The 19,856-nt window shown below is 39.8% G+C and overlaps 1 protein-coding gene across 2 annotated transcripts in view; it reads left to right on the top strand.

Moving 5' to 3' along the window:
• lrfn5a (leucine rich repeat and fibronectin type III domain containing 5a) overlaps positions 1–19,856 on the top strand; it is a gene marked incomplete at its 3' end in the record, with an annotated part of 73,880 nt that overhangs the window by 27,014 nt on the left and 27,010 nt on the right. For both annotated transcript variants that reach the window (XM_080041808.1, XM_080041809.1), the window contains exon 2: positions 18,426–18,649. In XM_080041808.1, coding sequence (XP_079897934.1) covers positions 18,453–18,649 — 197 coding nt within the window. In that variant the 5' untranslated portion in view covers positions 18,426–18,452. The remainder of the gene's footprint in view (positions 1–18,425; positions 18,650–19,856) is intronic.

Genomic DNA, 19,856 nt, shown 5'->3' with positions numbered 1-19,856 from the left:
TTATTTCTTGACTTTTCATGCAACTGCCTATATTTTGACTGATTTCCCTCTGGGGATTGAAGGTAAATTACAGCCCATTCATTACAAATGAGTGACTAGAAATTCAGAGATAATGGTGGCAATTATTGAGTCGTCTGCAAATGAGTAGATGGCACCCTCACCGGGAACCTTGTTACTGTTGGGAAGACCCGGCTGTATGTGTCATGTTCAGGGTTAATGACTGCTTTTACAAAGTTCAGGGTGTTTTAGATTCTTAGTTGATTGTGTATTATGGGTCTACTTGCTTGAATTTCAAAGAGAATACAGAGCTTACGGATTTGACAAAAGTATTTGAGATTTGTATTTCTAAATTTAAAACATAAACATATTAAGTAGCATTAAAGTATATGTTTTTGAATAAAGTCCGTTTGAACACTAGCCTACTGTTTTTTAAATAATGTAACAGTCCTCCAACATGCAAAGACCATAGCAGTGTGGCACTTATTTAAAATAACTTGAAAGGCATACTATGAATGTTATCACTTAAAAAAAAATACTACAGAGCCACACAAAAATAATCCCTCTCAATGATAATTTATACCCTACTCTAGAATGTGTGGTGCTGTATTGATCTGCATTGTTAACCCCCATAGTCCAGTGAGGGTCCTTAGGCAAGACCCTTAATGCTAACTGCATTGCCCAAGTTGTAAGTTGATTTGGATCAAAGTGTCTGCTAAATGTCATTTCATGTAATGTCATGTAATGATATGCACTCCAGGAAACCCTGTAGTGTTGAGGTGAAAAGACATATAATGTTGGAAAGCACAGTAGTTGGTATTTCACTCCGTATTTGAGTTGTCTGTTTGGAACACTATTCCTACAATGGTCTGGGAATGGTAAGATCCACTTTCAAGTGGGAATCTAGTGAGACAAAAGTACAACATTCAGGTGATTCGCATTCAAGGTAACAGCAGAACTAAGAGGGCTGTTCTGAATTGTCTCTTCTACATGTTTGAGACTGCAGGTGTTTGATTGCTTCTGCACCGACGGAGAGAGAAAAAAAGTCAATATGTGTGTGTGCGGAACAAGCACTGGGTTTGTAAAGAAGCTGCTCCTCCTGGAAGAAATGTCCTCTCCACGCTTGGCTTCCCAGTTAGAAGCTAGCTGTTTTATTCTTAATTGTTTGGAAGATGAAAGACGACTGGGCCTCTCGCTTATCTCCTCAACTGCAGTCTCTCTCACCGCCGCGTTCCCTTCCTACCCACTATCGCTACATCGCATCAAAGCCGCCCGTGCAGTACGTACTGTAGAAAATAAGATGAGAGATACCCAGGCATGAAGATGAGAGAGACAGAGAGATTTATGCTCCAACATTCACACTGGCTATTTTCAGACACCACACACACAATGCGCACACAAGTATACAAAACACTGTGTCATTACAAACTAATGCCATAATATGTTTGTCATGCCCTCCCACAACACTTTGCTCCGAAGGACGACCTCATTTATTCGATCTACATACAAACAAACAAAAACAAGGTATTTTGTGTGTGTGTGTGTGTGGAGATGACTGTGCACTGTGTTTGCCGTGCCTATTATATAAACATGCAGCCTTCTCTTGCCTCCAGGATGATGATGGAAACTGTTTGTCATCCTCCCACCTCTCTCTATCTATCTTTCTCTCCTTCCACCACTGTCTTTCTAAATCCATTCAAATCACATATGTTTTATTAGCATGACAGAGACACCTCCAGCCTAGCACAGCTGCTCCGACACGCACACATAGCTAATTAATTGCCAACATGTGTCAACAATGATGTGGGCTGAAGGTTTTGTATTCAAACCGTGTCGCGCTGTTGTCAGATGTTAGCTCCCCACGCGATCCTGTAGGAGTGGAGGAGACTGCGTGAATAATCCTATAGTCTGGATTAGTGAACTATGTATGACCATCAATCATCAATATGCATGTTATTTGTGAGGTATATAACATCATTGCTCCCTGAAATGAGCAGAATTGTCGCCCTATTATCTGAATAAATATTAGATATGTTTTGTGTCAAACATTCAACTGTAGTTATGGAAAAGGAAATAATATAGTCTCCCAGTGTCAAGTCACATTCAACCTTTCTCACCTAAATGTATCAATACAGCAAGTTCGCTTAAAGGGACACTGTCTAACCTTTTAAGTTATTTATTAGCTAAAATCAATGGCCGCATTCATAAATATGTCCTCATTGGTGTAAAATCACCTCTGCCAATAATCGGAATTATCCTCCCAAGCAAAGAACTTCTTATATTTGTATTATATTATTGAACGGGTAAGTCTTAAGGAGGCATCCCTGTTCTTCTGGGCTTCGAGCGGCTGAGAGGGACATAAAGCACTACGTGGTAGGCTACTAGCAGGCAAACAAGTTTTTGGTCAGAGCCAGCACAACTGAATTGTATAAGGAGCTCAGCAAGATGTGCTAGTGCCCCGGCAAATTTGATAGCCTGCACTGCACCTTAGTTCACAATGCAAGATCATATTTCACATAGATCACACTTTATTTTTCACACACACACACACACACCCGAACACTCGTTTACAGCACAGAATGTTTGGGTAGAGCATAGGAAACAGGATGTTACTGTTTGAAGTCACTTACAGGCAAACAAACTGTTGAGCACCTTATTCATTACTACCATTTGTGTATTACTTGTTCTAATATATTCATTAATCATGTTCAATTTGCTAAATTACCATTACAAAGCAAATTCAAGTCTCCGCTTAAGCTTCAAAATCATTTAATTTTGAAATGAATGAAAACCAATTACAGCCTCCCAAGAAATACATAGTTGTTGCTCTGAAAGTAATTTTCACCACATTATTGCAATCATGATCTCAAACATGCAAGCCTTCGTATTACCAGCATAATAATGAAACACACAAGCACACATTCAGAAAGTTATCTTCCGCAAAATGTAATTTCGGAATTCCTTGAGTTAAAATATGTTTTAAGACATTGGGAGGATGTGAATGTGTGGGTGCATGTGTGTGTAAGCCTTTGTGAATGTGACTCTGAAAGTTAAAAATCTATCTATCTATCTATCTATCTATCTATCTATCTATCTATCTATCTATCTATCTATCTATCTATCTATCTATCTATCTATCTATCTATCTATCTATCTATCTATCTATCTCTACACCCTCTTGAGATAAATATCTAAGTGAATAAAGTTTGCATATAATGACAGGAAAGAGTAATGGTTTGTTTTTTCCTTTAGAAACGGAACATATCTCATCCTCTTCTTTAGGCCTTTGGCAGAGGAATGCATCCATGCACCGCAGTTTAGATGACGGGGAGAATAAATGGCGTCATTTTGTTAACATCAAACACTTCTGTGCCTCGTAGAGGAAGAAAAACATACTTACAGCAAAGGAAACCGGCTATTGTGAGGCTATGAAAGCCCCCTCATTTTGTTTCACATTTGGAGATGCTGCATGGTGCGGTAAATGGAAGCTTGTTCAGCGTTGCCATGATGGAAGACATTGCTGCACTGTGCAGTCAACACCTCTTGAGGAATTGTCACGCATTTATGGTTTGCAGCAGTCATCATAACCCTTGTTTGTGGGTCTGTGATAGCTCTGTAATCACGCGAGACCTTGCTGAAAAGACGATTTCTCTGTGTACTTCCAAACAAGTAGCTATATGTAGTTATATGAAAAAGCAATGATCATTATGGGTTTAATAAGCTGTGAACTATCAGTTAATGATACACCCAGCTTTTGTTATAGCACCTAATAGTGCCTGCAAATCCCAATACCCCTCCCCCCGATGCTTTGAAACAACTCAGTTGTGCACACTATGTTATTTGCTGTGAGGGCGGGCTGGATTCTCATATCTCTGTTTTGGAGTTGAGTGGCCTTTGCTGTCTGCGGGACATGTTCCTCTTAAAAGTACAGATTGATTTTACCAAACACGCCAAGTCTGATATTCAAGCTTCAAAATCTAGCTACAACTATTTTAGTCTTAATACAGGATAACCTTGTTATTTTGCCTAAGTCAAAGCTATTTCAGTTCAAGGTAAACCCCCCAGCCCTTGAAAGGAAACGGCGGTTTCAAAAATGAATGGCTGGAATTGAAATGGGCCTGTTTTTCATTACAATTGTCATCTTCCCATTGACCTAAGGTGCATTCACATACCCTTGATGGTTTACTTCACTTTCGTTCTACAGTAAAAGCACCTTTTAAGCTTGCAGTCATTGGTTACTTCTATTTTGTGTGTTGCTGAGAGGACAGAGTGCAGTTTTTTTCAAGCCAATGCTAAGTGTCAAAAATCCAAACTAGGTTTTTTATCAAAGAAGTTCTGCATTTCAAAAGGGATTCAGGGATCTCAGGCTATCACTGTAGCAAAGGCAAGAACCGAGACGGATGCTTCTTCCATGCGACTTGTTCCGTGGCACCAGCCGAAACACAGATGCACCACAGCAGACACAGAGCCTGTTAACCTCCAGAGAGCAATGCTCAGGATCACTGCACTGCCCTGGAGCCTGTGGTACTTAATGCATATTACTTACCAGCTATGCAATAAGCATGATGCAGCTGTGTGCATTAGTGTTGTGAATGTATAGGGAGCATTACAGCTTGGAATTTCCCTTGGTGTATTGATCCAACTAATCATCTATGACTAAATTGAGTCACTTTCACTTTCTGATCACTTTATCTATTGACATTTTTTATTGTTTGTCTGTATTTTGTCCAATATAATTTAGTCCGAGGTAAATGGTGTAGCAAAGAAGGTATTGTTGTGTGCGGAATGCAAAACGAAAGGCTTTGTTAGGAGTAGGATAAACAGGACATCTGTCAACAGAGGAAAAAAGCTTTTAGTGTAACCAGAAAGCCCATATGAAAATGTGGGGGAATTGATACATTTCTATAGACACCATTAATGAGTTCACACCATAAGTAAATGTGAAGTGAACAGCTGCCTGTGGACATTATGCTTCAATAAAATATATAATAAATATAATAATAAATAAAAGTTTACTTTGCTTCACCATCTTCTGGGGATCAAGAATGTCTGTGCAGAAAATGAATGGAAATTAATCCAATATGTGTTGGGAAAATCCACTCTGGACATGAGTGGTCGCCATTCCTAGAAAAAATATTATAACCCTGCTCCCTATAACTTACTTCACCATTCTGTCTAAATTGAAGTACAGCTTACATGGTGTAATGCAGTTGAAATTGCTTCATGCTCTAGATTTTATTCTGGGCCAGTGATGAATGGACCACTTTACATTCTATAAGATGGGTTATGTATTTTAATGGCACCAACAGTCCTTGATCCCCCCCGTATAAAACAATGAGCTGAGAGACACATTTCACATCAGATACTCTTGGGCATCGCTCATGCATGCACACGTATGCGTTTGGAGGGATAGCGGTAGTAATGTTATTGCTATATAAAATGTCTTGTGAACACAATATCATCTGATAGCCGGTGATGGATGCACTCCATCGTGTTTTGAAAAATAGGGATGTGATGTAATGGTGCGGAAATATCGTTGTAGACCAGATTTTACCACAGCCACCCTCATGAATCAGGCACTTAAAAGTACCAGCGATAGCCTCTCACTGCCAAGATCTCCTATTACACATGTGACTCTCTTTGCCTTTGTTATTTCTGCTGCTCTGTCCTTCCCAGTTATACGCATAATGGGTATGAGTGTTTCTATAACTGGAATCTACAATCAATACTCAAGTGGTGCATGCATATCTTGATATACTATATACATATATGTTGCATACATCTGTGTATGTGCATTTATCACACATTGGTGTGTAAGGTGTGTGTGTCTCCATCTGTGTGTTCTCGTATTCCATTGCTATCGGACTGACCTTGACGTTGATCATCTCGTATTCCGGGAAGCTCATACGCCCCCTATACATCATCCAGCTTGCCTTATCCGCCTTTCAATGTTTTGATTCCATCCATTAAGTCCAATTCAGTCATGGCGGGGTTACTGGGAGGCAGGTTAAAGAAGACCTTGATGCAATGAAAACATGCATGTGCAATATGACTCGCAAGTCAATATGAACAAAGTGGATGGATTGGAATTGACTGCTCGTTAAACCACTCCACTGAAGAGCAATTGTGAAACGTATACTAGCGTCTATCAGGTGGAACTGAAGGTCTGATGAACATTGGATTCTCTACATGTTGAAGCGGTGTGGAAGCAGCACTAGTTTGCATTTAGAGGTTGGAGGGAAGTGTGTTTGTTCTAACCTTTCCAAACCATTGGTGGGTTACATACAAAGTAAAGGTGAGTATACGCTTCAGCGACCCCAGATAACTTTACTAGAGATAGCGTTATGATTGCGACACACGTTAGTTATCACCCTCAAATGTGTAAGATGAGCAGCCAAACAGGGTTATATTGGAATACAATTTTAATGATTTAATGATTTAATGATTTTTACTTGTGACATACAGCTTCAGCCTCAGTCGTTTGGCATGATAAGATTTAGGTAGCCATTAAAGGGAACATACTATGTTCCTTTTCAGGTTCCAAATTGTAATTTGTGTTTCTACTAGAAACTGCTTTCATGGTGTATTGTCCAAAAAAAACCTTTATATTTCTCACAATGCATGACAAAGTACGGTTGCATAATCGGTGACCTTTAAATGCATTATCATATCCCTTTTACAAGATTCTCATTTAAAAACCAGTCTGCTGGAAACATTAAGCCAGAATAAATAAGCGCTTTTCACCAAATAATGGAGCTACTTTAACCTATGCTCAAATAGTCTGCTAAATAAAGGTGATACAATTTGGCAGTGAAAATCGTTTTTTCAGACGGCAGGGAAATGAGAAACCTGCCTTTGGCTGAAGGACAAGCGCTCACTGTTTGAAAAACAAATTAGAATCTTGAGTGGTAAATCTACCACTGGTATTGCACGTTCTGTATTTTCTCTCTTGGTATGTTTGAGTAACTGAGGGCGGAGGAATCTTGAATCTTTGAATCGGAACGTATTTGGCTTCTGTTTTAAATGCAGAACACCAATGCAGATGTGAGTCTTATCTTTGGGTGGTTGGGATTCGTTTGACTTTGTCCTGCTTGTGTGTGTGTGTGTGTGTGTGTGTGTGTGTGTGTGTGTGTGTGTGTGTGTGTGTGTGTGTGTCTTTCAATGTGGGTGATTGGTTGCTCATGTGCTCCTTTAGCCATATCCAGGGTTCCTAGAGCTTGCCTGTGTGTGTGCATGGCTCAGTGCAGCAGCCTGAAAGTGCACTAATTGAATAAAGAGTAATTGTGATGTATTTAGGCAGCTGCTGACCCTTGTTGTTCATGTGGCTAAAGCCATTAGCCTAAGCATAAGGTTTACTCCAGCAGACACACAAAAACAAAGCCAGAGAGAGGAAGCGAGAGAAGGTAGAAGGCAGTGGGGTTAGTTAAGTGGCTTGGGAATTGTTCCTTTTTGGCCATGCATTAAATGATTGCACAAACAACCACAGGGCAAGCCTGAAGACAAAGAAGAACATGTTAACTAGTTCAAAACATTAAGACTTAATGTGCACCATTTTGCACAAGCTTTATCCTGATTGCTACAAATTGTTCTTTGATAAGTGCTGTATCTTAAGTATATCCTCTATCAGGTGCACTAATAAGTGAAAGCAGCAAGGGATCGTCACACTTTTTGCTTGATGGTGTCCCCTATTCAAACACATACACACTTAAATTATGATTTGAAGACTTGTCAGAACTTAATAAATGACAAATATAATAGATATAAATGTAGTTGCATTAACGTAGTTTTCATCCCATGCCACCACATTTCCATTTTAAAGAGAACTTCAAGGTTTCTTTAACAGCTACTATATGGATATTTGGGTACAATTGTTCCACATACAAGTTTCCAATGTCAACAATTTATTTTTAACCTAAGCTTTGGAGCAAACAACAGAGTGAAGCCAAAAAAAACAAAAGAGAGAAAGAGAGACAGCAAGAGAGCGAGAGAAATAATTTAAACCTCTACAGTTCCACTGCAACCAGACAACGTTAGCTGTAAATGAAGATCATGTGGCATGTGGCATGATCAGGGGTGAAGATTTCAAATTATTTAAATGTAATCAGATAAATTTGCTCTTGTTAATTTAACAAAGTAGCTTTGTTCTGTGCATGCACTTTGTTGCATGTGCATGATAAATAGTGAAAGGCACATGTATATTATGTACATAAGCTGCAAAAATACATATAGAATCAACAATCCTTTATACTATAACAAAGGCAACGTCTATACATCATCTTTATATTTGCACGCTTTATCCCATAATAGATGATTCAAATAGAACCTAGCTAATGCTCTGTGTCGAATGGAATGACTAAGATATACATTAGAATAATCTCCTATTACTATAGGCAGATGCAGCCAGCAGGAATACTCACAATTGAATGGTAAATCTGCATAAGCCTCTGTATTTCCACCAGCATCCCAATATAGTATGTTCAGTAAAACGCCTGTGGGAGACTATTATCAAATCTATAGTCTCTGAAATGATGTAATTTCCAGTGTCACTTGAATCCTTTGAAGTTCTAGGTCTAGGTACGGAGCTGGTTGAATAATGGAATGTTGGCGTAAACAACGTCACTCTTTCACGCTGCGAGATTGTTGGAGAACACTTCAATGTATGAAGTGTTTTCCTAACTCTGTTATGACTTATCTATTTAAACAACACAATCACTATAGGAAACTACCTGACTCTGTTCAACAAAGAGCCCTGCAAACCGCTGGATGGCCCTTCAGGATGGAAAAGTAGGTCCCTGCCCATAATTACAAGTCCACGCCATGTGGATTTGAGCTCTAGGACTCAACAATTCAGTTCACCTAAGTCATTCAGAGATAAAATTCCACATAAAGGGTACTTTTCAGCTTTTAGTTGTAGGGGAGAACGGGGGAATCTGAGGCATCGGGTAATGTGAGCCACCCCTGTATCTAGGCAACAGAAAACATTTGTGGTCATGTGAGATATACGTTTTCAAGCCCCTCTCATTTCCCCATGGCCCTGAAGGAGAGGACCTCATGGTGCTGTGGTAAGCATGTTTTTTTCACCAAAATAGGTATTTTGCATGTAAAAGTAAATTTTCTTGCTGTCAACTTAATCAACTGTTGTGCCAAAGCAAATGTATTCACGTAGAACAACTTCTATCATATGTGTTGATGAACTACCAACATATGAAACAATGTGATGCTGATAACTGAAGATTAGCCTGAAATGCTAAGAGAGGTAGTTTTTTCTCAAATTGTGGTCGTGGGGGAAAGTGAGCCAAATGCTGTGGGGGAAAGTGAGCCACTGTCTCACTTTCCCCCACCATGAGGCACAAGTTAAGTTTAGTCTTAAACATATTTTAATGTAATATTACATAACATATGTTTTATTTTAATGTCATACACATTGTAGAAAAGCCATCATGCCAAGGAAATACACCAGGAAGACGACCTGGGGCAACTACACGGAAAGAGCACCTTCTCATCTTTCCGTGTAACCTTCTGGGCTGGAATGTAGAGTAGGCCTAGTTGTAGAGTATGACAGGCTGATGTTATAATCCAGTTGGGTCTTCTCCTGTGTTCTGAGTCCCAGGCTGTTCTCGCTGGTTCTGATGTTCCTATGCTTTGACCCCCAGACACTAGCTGGCTCTAAGGGTCCTGTGTTCTGACCCCCAGACTGTGTTCTAATCTAACTGGTTCTATCTTTCATTTGAATCTTATTAAAACCTTTTGAATTATAATATGTTGTATTTGATTTTGTTCAGAGTTACTTTCAAGTGTTTAGAACATTTGCTTTGCTTAATTGACCAAACCCCATCATTATTTTACTAGTCCGACATTAGTTCTGGAATGTGTGGCTAGCTTTCAGGATTCTTACTGTTACAATATGTGTTGTTATGGTAGTTTCAGAGTGGAAAAAGTAAGTGGATCAGTTTACCCCACAGCTGGGGTAAAGTGAGCCACATGACAATTTTTTTTAAAACAATCATATTTTCACTGCCCTTTGTCTTGAAAACATTCTGCTAATGCCCATTTCTAGGTAACATCCTGAATTAATGGAAAATGTGTAAATTTGAGTGATAAATAATTTTAGCTCCCTTAGAGGGGAGCAAATGTAAAAAGTGGCTCAGATTACCCCGTTCTCCCCTACATATAAACAGGAATTACTTATGTTCTGTTTTAACCTGAAACATTCAGTATGCCCCGTGTAGTCCACCTCAGTAGCTGTAAGATTAAAAAACAAATCTATTTCAAAGTTTAGAACAGTATATTCTCTTTCGACTTCTTCCGACTGTTTTGGAAGCAAATTGAAAAGGAAATATTCAATGCCACATTTTCTCATAGCTTTAGCATTTCATCAATTGGAAATATTGAAAATGTTTTGTACATTGCTTTCTTTCCCACAACGTTCAGCCTTTGATACATTGTGTATCTTTCAAAGCTTGGGGTTTGCCCCTAGAATTTGAAAGTGATTTTTGAGGAGTTTGAGTCTGGTTTTCGCTTCGGATTTTCCAGTTAAGTTGAGTATTTCACAAGCCCCAACCTCAGCGATTTTTACCGGCATCCAATAAGGAAGTGACCTACAACTGTAGTAACCAGAAAGTGCCACTGGGGGTGGCGCCAAGACGAGCAGTTTTTCTTTGACTCGCTTGTTAGTTAGGCCGTTTTCAAAGTCTTATTAAACCTATTTACAGCCTGGGCCACACAACCATTTTAGTCTGTATGTTTAGGTCATATCTCCATGACAACACTGAGGGGGGTGAATTTTTTTGACCCACGCTAGTTTTTATTCTTTTGGAGGTTAAAATGTATTGGCGCGATCTCTTGAGTGACAGCTCTCCGCCCGTTGTCCCTCACTTTGCCTCGGAGGTATACGTCAGCTATCTCCCTCCCCCCGACGTGACGTCGATTCCCCTTTTCGGCAAGAAAAGGGGAATCTCACAAGATGGCGACGCGCACAAACCAGGATTATTGGATGCCGTGTGAATAACTGAGGTCAGCCCAGATGCTACATCCATATTATTTACTATCTATGGTATTTCACCAACTTCTGAGAAAAAAGTGTTTAGACATACCACAGGAACAAAATACAGTGCACATTTAATCATAATAATCAATTATCAGTTATTTTACTTTTCATTACATTTTGTCAGTACAACCATAACTATAATTCGAAACTTCTAAAGAACTCCTAAATATGGTTGATAAGGGAGACTGATTATTTGAATCAGCTGTGTTAGAGCAGGCAGAGATCTAAAACATGCAGGACAATTGTTCCTTCAATAGAAGATTGGGAAACACTGGTTACACAACCCTTTAAAAGGAGCCATGTGTTAACCGTGCACATGCTTCATATGCGCTATGGTACTAGTAAAAATAGCACTACACCCTTGTGGGTAATGCAACTTACCCTTCCCTGTGAATGATATGTGGGTGTGGGTGTTCATCACATCATGACGTTATTTCGAAATCCATATGGTGGGATAACGTGACACCAGTGTACCTCCCACCTACTACACAACACATTTGTAATCATCATTAACATGCGGCCAAGCCAATGGCAGAGCAACAACCCCCATTAGAATTTGAAATAAGGAAAAACACAGAGAAACAAAATCAACACTCTGGATTTCGTATTTGTTCTTGATACCGCAACGTATGGATTGCTAGACTTGAATGTATGACCTAAACTGTATGGATCAGGCCCAGAACAATCTTCAATCGTTGCTCCTTGGCTGCTTCAGAAAGGTTCCAATGTGTGATTACCTCCAAGCCGTCACTCTTAACTGCCAAGTCGTTCCGCTGGTTATCCCCGTGAGATCTGACTGCAGCCTGAGGTCAGTTTCAGCATATGGAGCGCGTGGAGAATCCATCTGAGCTGTCCAGGAAGCCAGTTGCTCATCAGTTAGCTAAAGCAGGGGGTTGAAGCTGGCTTCACGGAAGACCTTCAGGGAACTGGGGCGTCAGCGTGGAAGGCTTTCAAAGAGGTGCATGTATGGCGACATGTGTGAAGCAGAATCCTATTTTACACACCACTACAAACAGGGCTTAATTTGTCTTCCTCACCCATAATCCCTTTGGTTAATTCCCCATTCCATTTGATCCCAGTGGTCCTACATGTCACCTCCAGATACACCCCGACAGTCGCTGACTTGTGTGTCCATTTAGGGTTTAGAGGAGTTTGGGTGAAATTGAGCTCAATTGAAGCGCTTCTTTCTCTCAATTGGCATGTAGCCTTTGGGTCTGTTATGACGATTCAGAGTTGGACACAAGGACATTAGTAGGTAAGAGTTTAAAGAAGAAAATCACGGCTTTATTCATTCAAACAAATCCGGAGAAGATTTCAGCAGAATTTTCCGACTTGGGCATTAAGTCATTGATACAGTTTTCAAACTCCACATGTCATCTTCTGTCTGGTAACATTCTTACTTTCTTATCTGCCATTGGTCACGCAAATGTATATATATATGAAACAATCAGACAACAAAGTACGATTTGTATGTCTCACTTTTGGTTTGTCTTCAAGTTTCAGTCCAAACGTACATCTTCTAGCACCGTGAATCAAAATCAAAATGTACTTAATTTACTAACATCCATACTTATTGAAGCTCAGTTTGGCATCTATGTTTGACCTTCTTTGAACAGAGTATAACATAGCTATTAAGGCGAGACACCCCAGGTGAATAGGGATTTTTTTTTAACTTATAGATATCATCATGAAACTTTGCCAGTTGATTACTGACACAAACACAATATTTTTTTGTATTACATGTTTTTCTTTAATATTTTATTAAATATGCAAATATGGCAACATTTAACCAATTGTGCGTAAATTTGGGTCATTTTTCGAGAAAGATTTTGAGATGTTGGATAAAGCCAGAGTTAAAATCTCTATTTTATTTTAACCACATATTAGTTTCTAAAGTTTTTACAGAACAGATTTTGGATACAGCCTTTTTTCATTTAATAAATCAAAAAAGACTATGTACATGTCTTAGAAATGCATTTTCGGCATGTTTTTAGGAGGAAAATGTATCATAAATCAGACAATTAACAATATATTAACAAATCCTTCTGTAAAAACCTTTAAAATAGTGCTATGAATGATCATAGAAAGTTTGGTTGATGTCAGTGGTCTAGAAGTTGAGATATCTTTCGCAGAGTATTGGAAAAAGCTCATTTTGAGAAAACGGCCGTTAAAGATAAAAACGTGAATTCTGCTGATAATAGCTAGAGTAATTTATTGAATTACTACACCCTTCAATGCCATATAGGCCTACCACAGCTTAACATATATAAACCATAGCATAGTAACATTTACATCCACATGCTAATTTAAACGTGGTTAATTCATTATTAGCCACTGTCTGTCAACCTGCTCCTGTCGGCACAGACGCTCTCTCTCCCCACCATCTCCCCTCTGATCGTCTGACAGTCTGTGTCTCTCCGACGTGATCGGCGTGATTTACATGTCTTTAACACTTCTCCCCTTCAAATGGCGATCATGTAATGTCCGTAGCCAATTGATTAAGTATTTTTTTTGTCTTGGTTTGGCATATTTCCGACGTTTTTCCCATTTTATTTTGTGATTTTCGAGCTACCCGGGGCTAGCATCACGTGATGCCTTTTAGCGAATCACATCGTCAGAAATGTGCATTAGCCAATGAGGTCGCTTTCCTAGCATTGAATCCCTCCTCACACTTTCACGATTGGTTACTGATACAAAGGAAATGACCATATTTGGATCAGATAACGTTGTTCTTGAGATTCAGAGCTTTCCAACAGTACCATGGTTATTATGATTCATACAGCGGTCGCGGTGCTGTATGTTACGTTAGAATGCTCACTTTTGACGAATTTAGGAGCAAAATACAGACGCAAGCAGTCAAAGTTTAGTAAAATAAACACCTAAAACGTATATTTTGGACATTTTATCCATACTAGTATGAAAGAAGACATGTTATGGAAGCTAAATAGACACAAATCTCAAAATTGACCAGTGCTTAAAAAAACGATGTTTTTGCCTGCCGTGTCTCGCCTTAATAGGGGTATGAATCTCTATTTTCATCACAATGTGATATTAGATTGATTCATTGGACAACGATACAATATTTGCCAATATCACAAAGTCTGCTGCCTTACGTCTTCGATTCAATTATGTTGGCTGGGAGCAATATGAGACGATGTCATGTGCGCATTTAACACAACCTGCTACATTTATATCAACTCGCAAAAAACAACTTAAATATGATTGTACTTGTTTATTTCTGAGCCATTCCAGATATTTGAATGAACAATCCATTATTTTAGTGGAAAAAGTGTCACACATAGACATGCGTAGAGATTGTCGAAATAAAGGCATATTAAAGACGTCGATGTGCATCCATGTCTGTGCCATTGAATACCCCTCCTCCCTATAAAGTGAATGCTGCTGATGCTTTGCCAGTCACGTATAAACGCCATCGTCTTGTCCTGCCTCGTCTTTTCTCTGCTAAATGGAATTTGTCCCACTCTCTCTCTTCTCTTGTCCTTTCACAGCTCAGCACTCATTTTAATTAACTGGCTCTCTGATCTCTCTCTTTCTTCCTCTCCCTCTCTGAAAATTCTCCCTCGTTTCCTTCCAATTTCTCTGTCTCTCTCGCGCTCATTCGCCCTCATTACAGTCATTCCTCGGTGTAATTAATGAGCTGATATCTGCACTCATTGTCACAAAGGTCACAAGCTTTCTCTCTCTCTCTTGTTCTTTCTTTCTCCTTCTGTGTGGTGCCAGTGCTTGTGAGTCATCCGGTGGTCTGTTTAGCCGCTCTGCTCTATCTTTCTGCTCGTCTTTCTCTGCTTTCAAATAAAGTAAGGTAAATAAAGTGAAGGCGGGGCTAGTGTGACCCCTGACATTGCGGAAGATGTTGGCCCAGTAATTACACAGAGAAATTAATAGATATATGAAGATAGCAAAGCCAGACAAGATAAAGGTGAATTAATTCCAAGTCCTGGATAGGGATTTCTTATTTTAGGGTTATTGAATCGAGTCAATTCAGATAGCAACAGGAGAAAAGCTGAGGACTGCGACAAATACTAAATTGGTTGTTATTGTAGCAGTCATTGTAAAGTCCCACGTTGACACCCATCACAACACGCTACTATCCTTGTCCTGATCATGTTTTCTGATGTGCAATTTCAGGTGATTTTCTATCATAATCTTATTGAAAACAAATCCCGTAAAGAGAGCAAAACTATCAATACATTTATATTAGGGCTGTCAAAATTAACGCGTTAACGCAGGGTGATTAATTTCTGGAATTATCGGCATTCATTTTTTTAACGCATGTGCAGAATGATCCGCCCCGTACATCCCACCGGCTCTGTAATACAGTCACTCTAACGTTGTGGCTGACCCAGGATCAGTAGCTGCGCGCAGCCAAACATAGCAGAATGTTAGCCCGTGCCGTGTTTTAAAGTTTTAAACTGCTAACGGCCACGTCTGTGTCGTGGGCATAGATAGTATATAAAATCAACTGCCGCGGGTGGCAGTTGATGTCGGGAGCAACAGGAGGAGAAACATTGTCCGCTCTATTCAGAGCCCGCGAGGACACAAACGTCTGCTGTTTTCAGAGGTGTGTGTGATCAGACATCAACATATTGTCGGCTTCCTGGCACACATGAACAGTCCCCTAGGACGTGGTCGCGCGTACAAACGCACCCACCCACCAACCCACACACACACACGCACACACACACACACACACACACACACACACACACACACACACACACCGCGGACTGTAATCAAGGTGCATTCAAGAATGCACAACCTATAGATTCACCAAATAAATGCCATTCTATAGCCTATCCTATATTTGCCCAAATACATAGTAAAGAGACAGACCAATTGAATTATGGTTTGGTAGGTAGGCCTGTATATTTTAGTTTGATTTAAATTTATTTTCAGTATTAAAACCATCATTTGGATTTCCAATTAATAAACATACTAATTTTAAATGTACATGTCCACCTTCTGTCATTTATCTTTCCGTTCATACAACAATATACAGAGAAAATTTGAATTTTTCGGGCATATTTCGAATGGTAAAATTAATCGTGATTAATCGTGATTAATCCACAGAATCCTGTGATTAATCTGATTAAAAATTGTAATCGTTTGACAGCCCTAATTTATATATATAAAAGTATTGTCTGCATATTGAAAGCCCCCATTGCAGTTGTTCACATGTTCCTTCCTTACAATCAACATGACCTGTGTAGATTATTTTGAATAGATACCCCAAAGACTGCACTGCTGCCATAAAAAACAATGTTAGCGCACCAAAAGTTGTATTCATCAGGGCCTCCGAGAGCCCGTCCATGTCTGCTTACCTCTAAGGGAAAAGAAAAGTGGTACACTACCCAACACTATTAACTAACACATAACCAGCTCATGAAATGATATACAGGAAGTGGTTAGATCCATGTTTCCTGTTTAGAATAAATTTGTAACAGACTTGGGGGCCACACAGTTAATCTGACTGTCCTTGTCACCACAGTAATGAATTCACACCACAGATGGTGGCCACATTGAACAAGCATTTTGATTTTAACACACTGTTACTGTGTCCTGCAGAATCACAGCCCTCTGATGGGATATTTTGCTTTCCGAAAGCCATTCATTAGAGCAGCTTGTCGTTTGCTTTTTTAATTTGTATTTTAACACCAACTGAATCAATGCATTACATGAACAACAGATACACATGTATACAGCAATCAAAAGGTGTTTCAGCTTTCAATGAAAGCTGAAACACCTAGCTTTCATTGGTGTTTGCTTGGAAATATTTCATTTATTCTTCCTTATTAATCAATAGTTTTTTTATTTAGATGAAGTACCCGCAAAGATTGCTGCATTTCATACCCATTTCCCTCTAACTGATTGGCTACTGCTCTTCTCATGCGATATTTGTCGCAAAGCAGGTGGTTGTTTGGAACAAATTACTCTAATGACAAATGCAGTCCAACATTCTACTACAAGTTATAACTAATGGCTTTATTAGCGTCCAGTAAATCAGTTGCTAATGCTTTATAGATCAGTTATGGCTAGTTAGGTTGTGAAAGTCCATTTGGCCGGTGTTCATCCCTTCTTTTTGGAAATAATACAGTTGTTAACGATCCAATAAAATGCTCATGGGCTCCTCCCTTTGCAGCAAGCAGTAATACATGGTTTATTTGGGAATCCATCTTACTGATGAATTACGACGAATAAGCTTTTATGCACGATGGAAACATGACTTGACAACCGAACGTTGTTGTAATGTATAGCTAATAACTGACCTATAAAGCATTGATACATGCTTTGCTCCCATAAATATTTATGGTAGCACAGCTTTTATTAAATCTTTGTGGATTAATATATATTTATATAATGAATGAAACCTCAACCTTTGTTTCACCCCCTCAACAAGCCCAGCTTGTCTTGTGCCTGTGATGTAATGTGTATGTGTCCATATAGTCGTGTGTGTGTGTGTGTGTGTGTGTTTGCACTGTGATCCCTTAAATCCTGATTCATCCAAGTCCTTCAAACCCCAATCAAGGTTGTCATTAATGAGTGTTTTCTCTCTCCCTGCCTCAACCTCTCTGCTCTGTCTCTCTCTTTCTAAACCTTCCCTAATTAACTACAAGCACTGCTGCTTACTAATGATGGGTGTGTGTGTGTGTGTGTGTGTGTGTGTGTGTGTGCGCGCGCGTGCGTGTGTGTGCGCGCGTGTGTGTGTGCGCGTGTGTGTGCGTGCGTGTGTGTGTCCACTGCGTGCGTGCGTGTGTGTGTCCACTGCCAAGCAATAAATGACCCTAATAAGCACCTCCACTGGTTTGATTAGCGATGCCTGAAAGTTGGTGTGGAAGCAACTCAGTGGCCTTTGGGGTTCATCTAGTCATGTTTCATGTTATTCAGATTTCTGAACTTGGTCAGATTCTGATTCACTCCAGTTGCCAAGTGTAATGTCCGGGAAGTTTCATTGATGGGCACAAATACATCCTAGATTGGTACTAACACAATAGGCCCTTGTGGAGTGCAAGTCATCCTTCTCCATACTTCACTTATCATCCTGCCTTCAACAACACATCACTTTACATATAGCTCTCTGCGTTCAGAGTGCCATAGAGTTTAGTTGATAAAAGGTAGTGCCAAGAGTGATAAGTAGTCTATTAGTTGCGCATAACCAGAGAGAGTTATACTCGAAAGAGCGAACACTGTAGAACAGCGTGCATAGTTTGAAGCATGCAGGGTTTTGTTTGCACTGCATGCTGAGATTTGGGGCAGGAATTCCCAGCAATTTGCTTGGGTTAAGAAATGTCTGACTCTTTTCTCGGCTTTCATGGCTCACTAAAAAACACATCATTAACGTTTCCATTTCTCTCTTTCTCAGGTGTCTTGTCCAGGTGGAGTGGTAACCATGGAGAGGCTGTTACTGTGTCTGATGCTGGCGGTTGCCATGGCAGTGCGGGCACAGATTTGCCCGAAGCGCTGTGTATGTCAGACCCTGTCGCCGAACCTGGCAACCCTCTGTGCCAAGAAAGGTCTCCTGTTTGTACCGCCCAACATTGATAGGCACACAGTGGAGCTACGACTGGCTGACAACTTTGTCACGAGGTAACTTTCATACCACTTATACTGCAGGCTCTGCTTATGTTGTTACCACCTTGCTAGTGCAACTTCCAGTACAAACTTTATGGCAATTGCATTACATGACACCACAACCGCTGCTTTTACATAGTGGGGGTGTCTGAAGTCAACTTTTGCTACAACACATCCAACAATGCACTGCTCTGAATTGGCCAATTAAATATATGGCACATTCCTGGTGGATAATTTTTCGACATGTTGAACGTATTTCTCCTGTTTAGTGTTCTTCTCATTCTCTACACAATATTCTGTGTCATTGTATTAACCCCTGATCAGTGTTTTGGGTCAATATTTTAAGTAGCCAACACGTTATGAATTAAAATAGCTCTATCAGTTTGCCTTGATGTTCAAAAAAAAAGAATCAGCCACTGCTAAATTAACTGGATTTCCAAATACCTTCCACTTCCCTGTAGGTCCTAAATTCCACTCTTGTTCAGTGTCCTTGGAAAGCTCGTTCTTAAAGTGTGAGAGTGAACAACTTTTCCTTACAAAACTGGGAACACTGACACTAATCTATGATGTCATCAAGCGAGGCTTGGAGCCTCTCTGGGGAAGATGAAGTCACTGAGTTTTTGGACAGATCGGCATCACCCAGGGTGCTGTTTATGGTGATACGCGAAACATTATCCGCTGGCACTAGAATGAAATAAAGCTCATTTAGGTGTAAAAAAATAAAAATAAAATTCTTGGAGGCCCCAGAGTAAGTCATAGTCGGTTCATATAGTCAATGAAGCAGCTGGAGGCTGTCTCCTCTCCTGATGGCATTGCAGTTTAGAGCCTTGGTTATCTGGTGTGAAGCCTGTGGAGAGACTTGTTCACACTCACTAATATTGAATGAGCTGCACAGGATAAAAGGAATAGCACATGTGAATTCTGTTTTTGATGAATTTTGCTTTTGAATATTGAAGAAGTTTCCCCATAAATGCTCTCTTTCAACACTATTGAAAGCCTTTCACATACGCGACATCACCTTCTGAAAGAATATTAGAATGTGATGGAGATGAATTTTTCATCTGCGGATCCACACAGACAACTCCTCTTAATCCCAGTCCTGTCTTGTTGAATTGTATTGTCAAAACTGTTGCTTTGAAACTGAAGTGGATTTGAATGAGCAGAGTTGCTGAGCAGATAGACTCTAATGGTTGGGGTCACTGGGGAAGTAACGAAAACATTA

This window comes from Ammodytes marinus, assembly GCF_949987685.1.
Source record: "Ammodytes marinus genome assembly, chromosome: 15".
NCBI lineage: Eukaryota > Metazoa > Chordata > Actinopteri > Uranoscopiformes > Ammodytidae > Ammodytes > Ammodytes marinus.
This window is presented reverse-complemented; position numbering and strand designations above follow the sequence as displayed.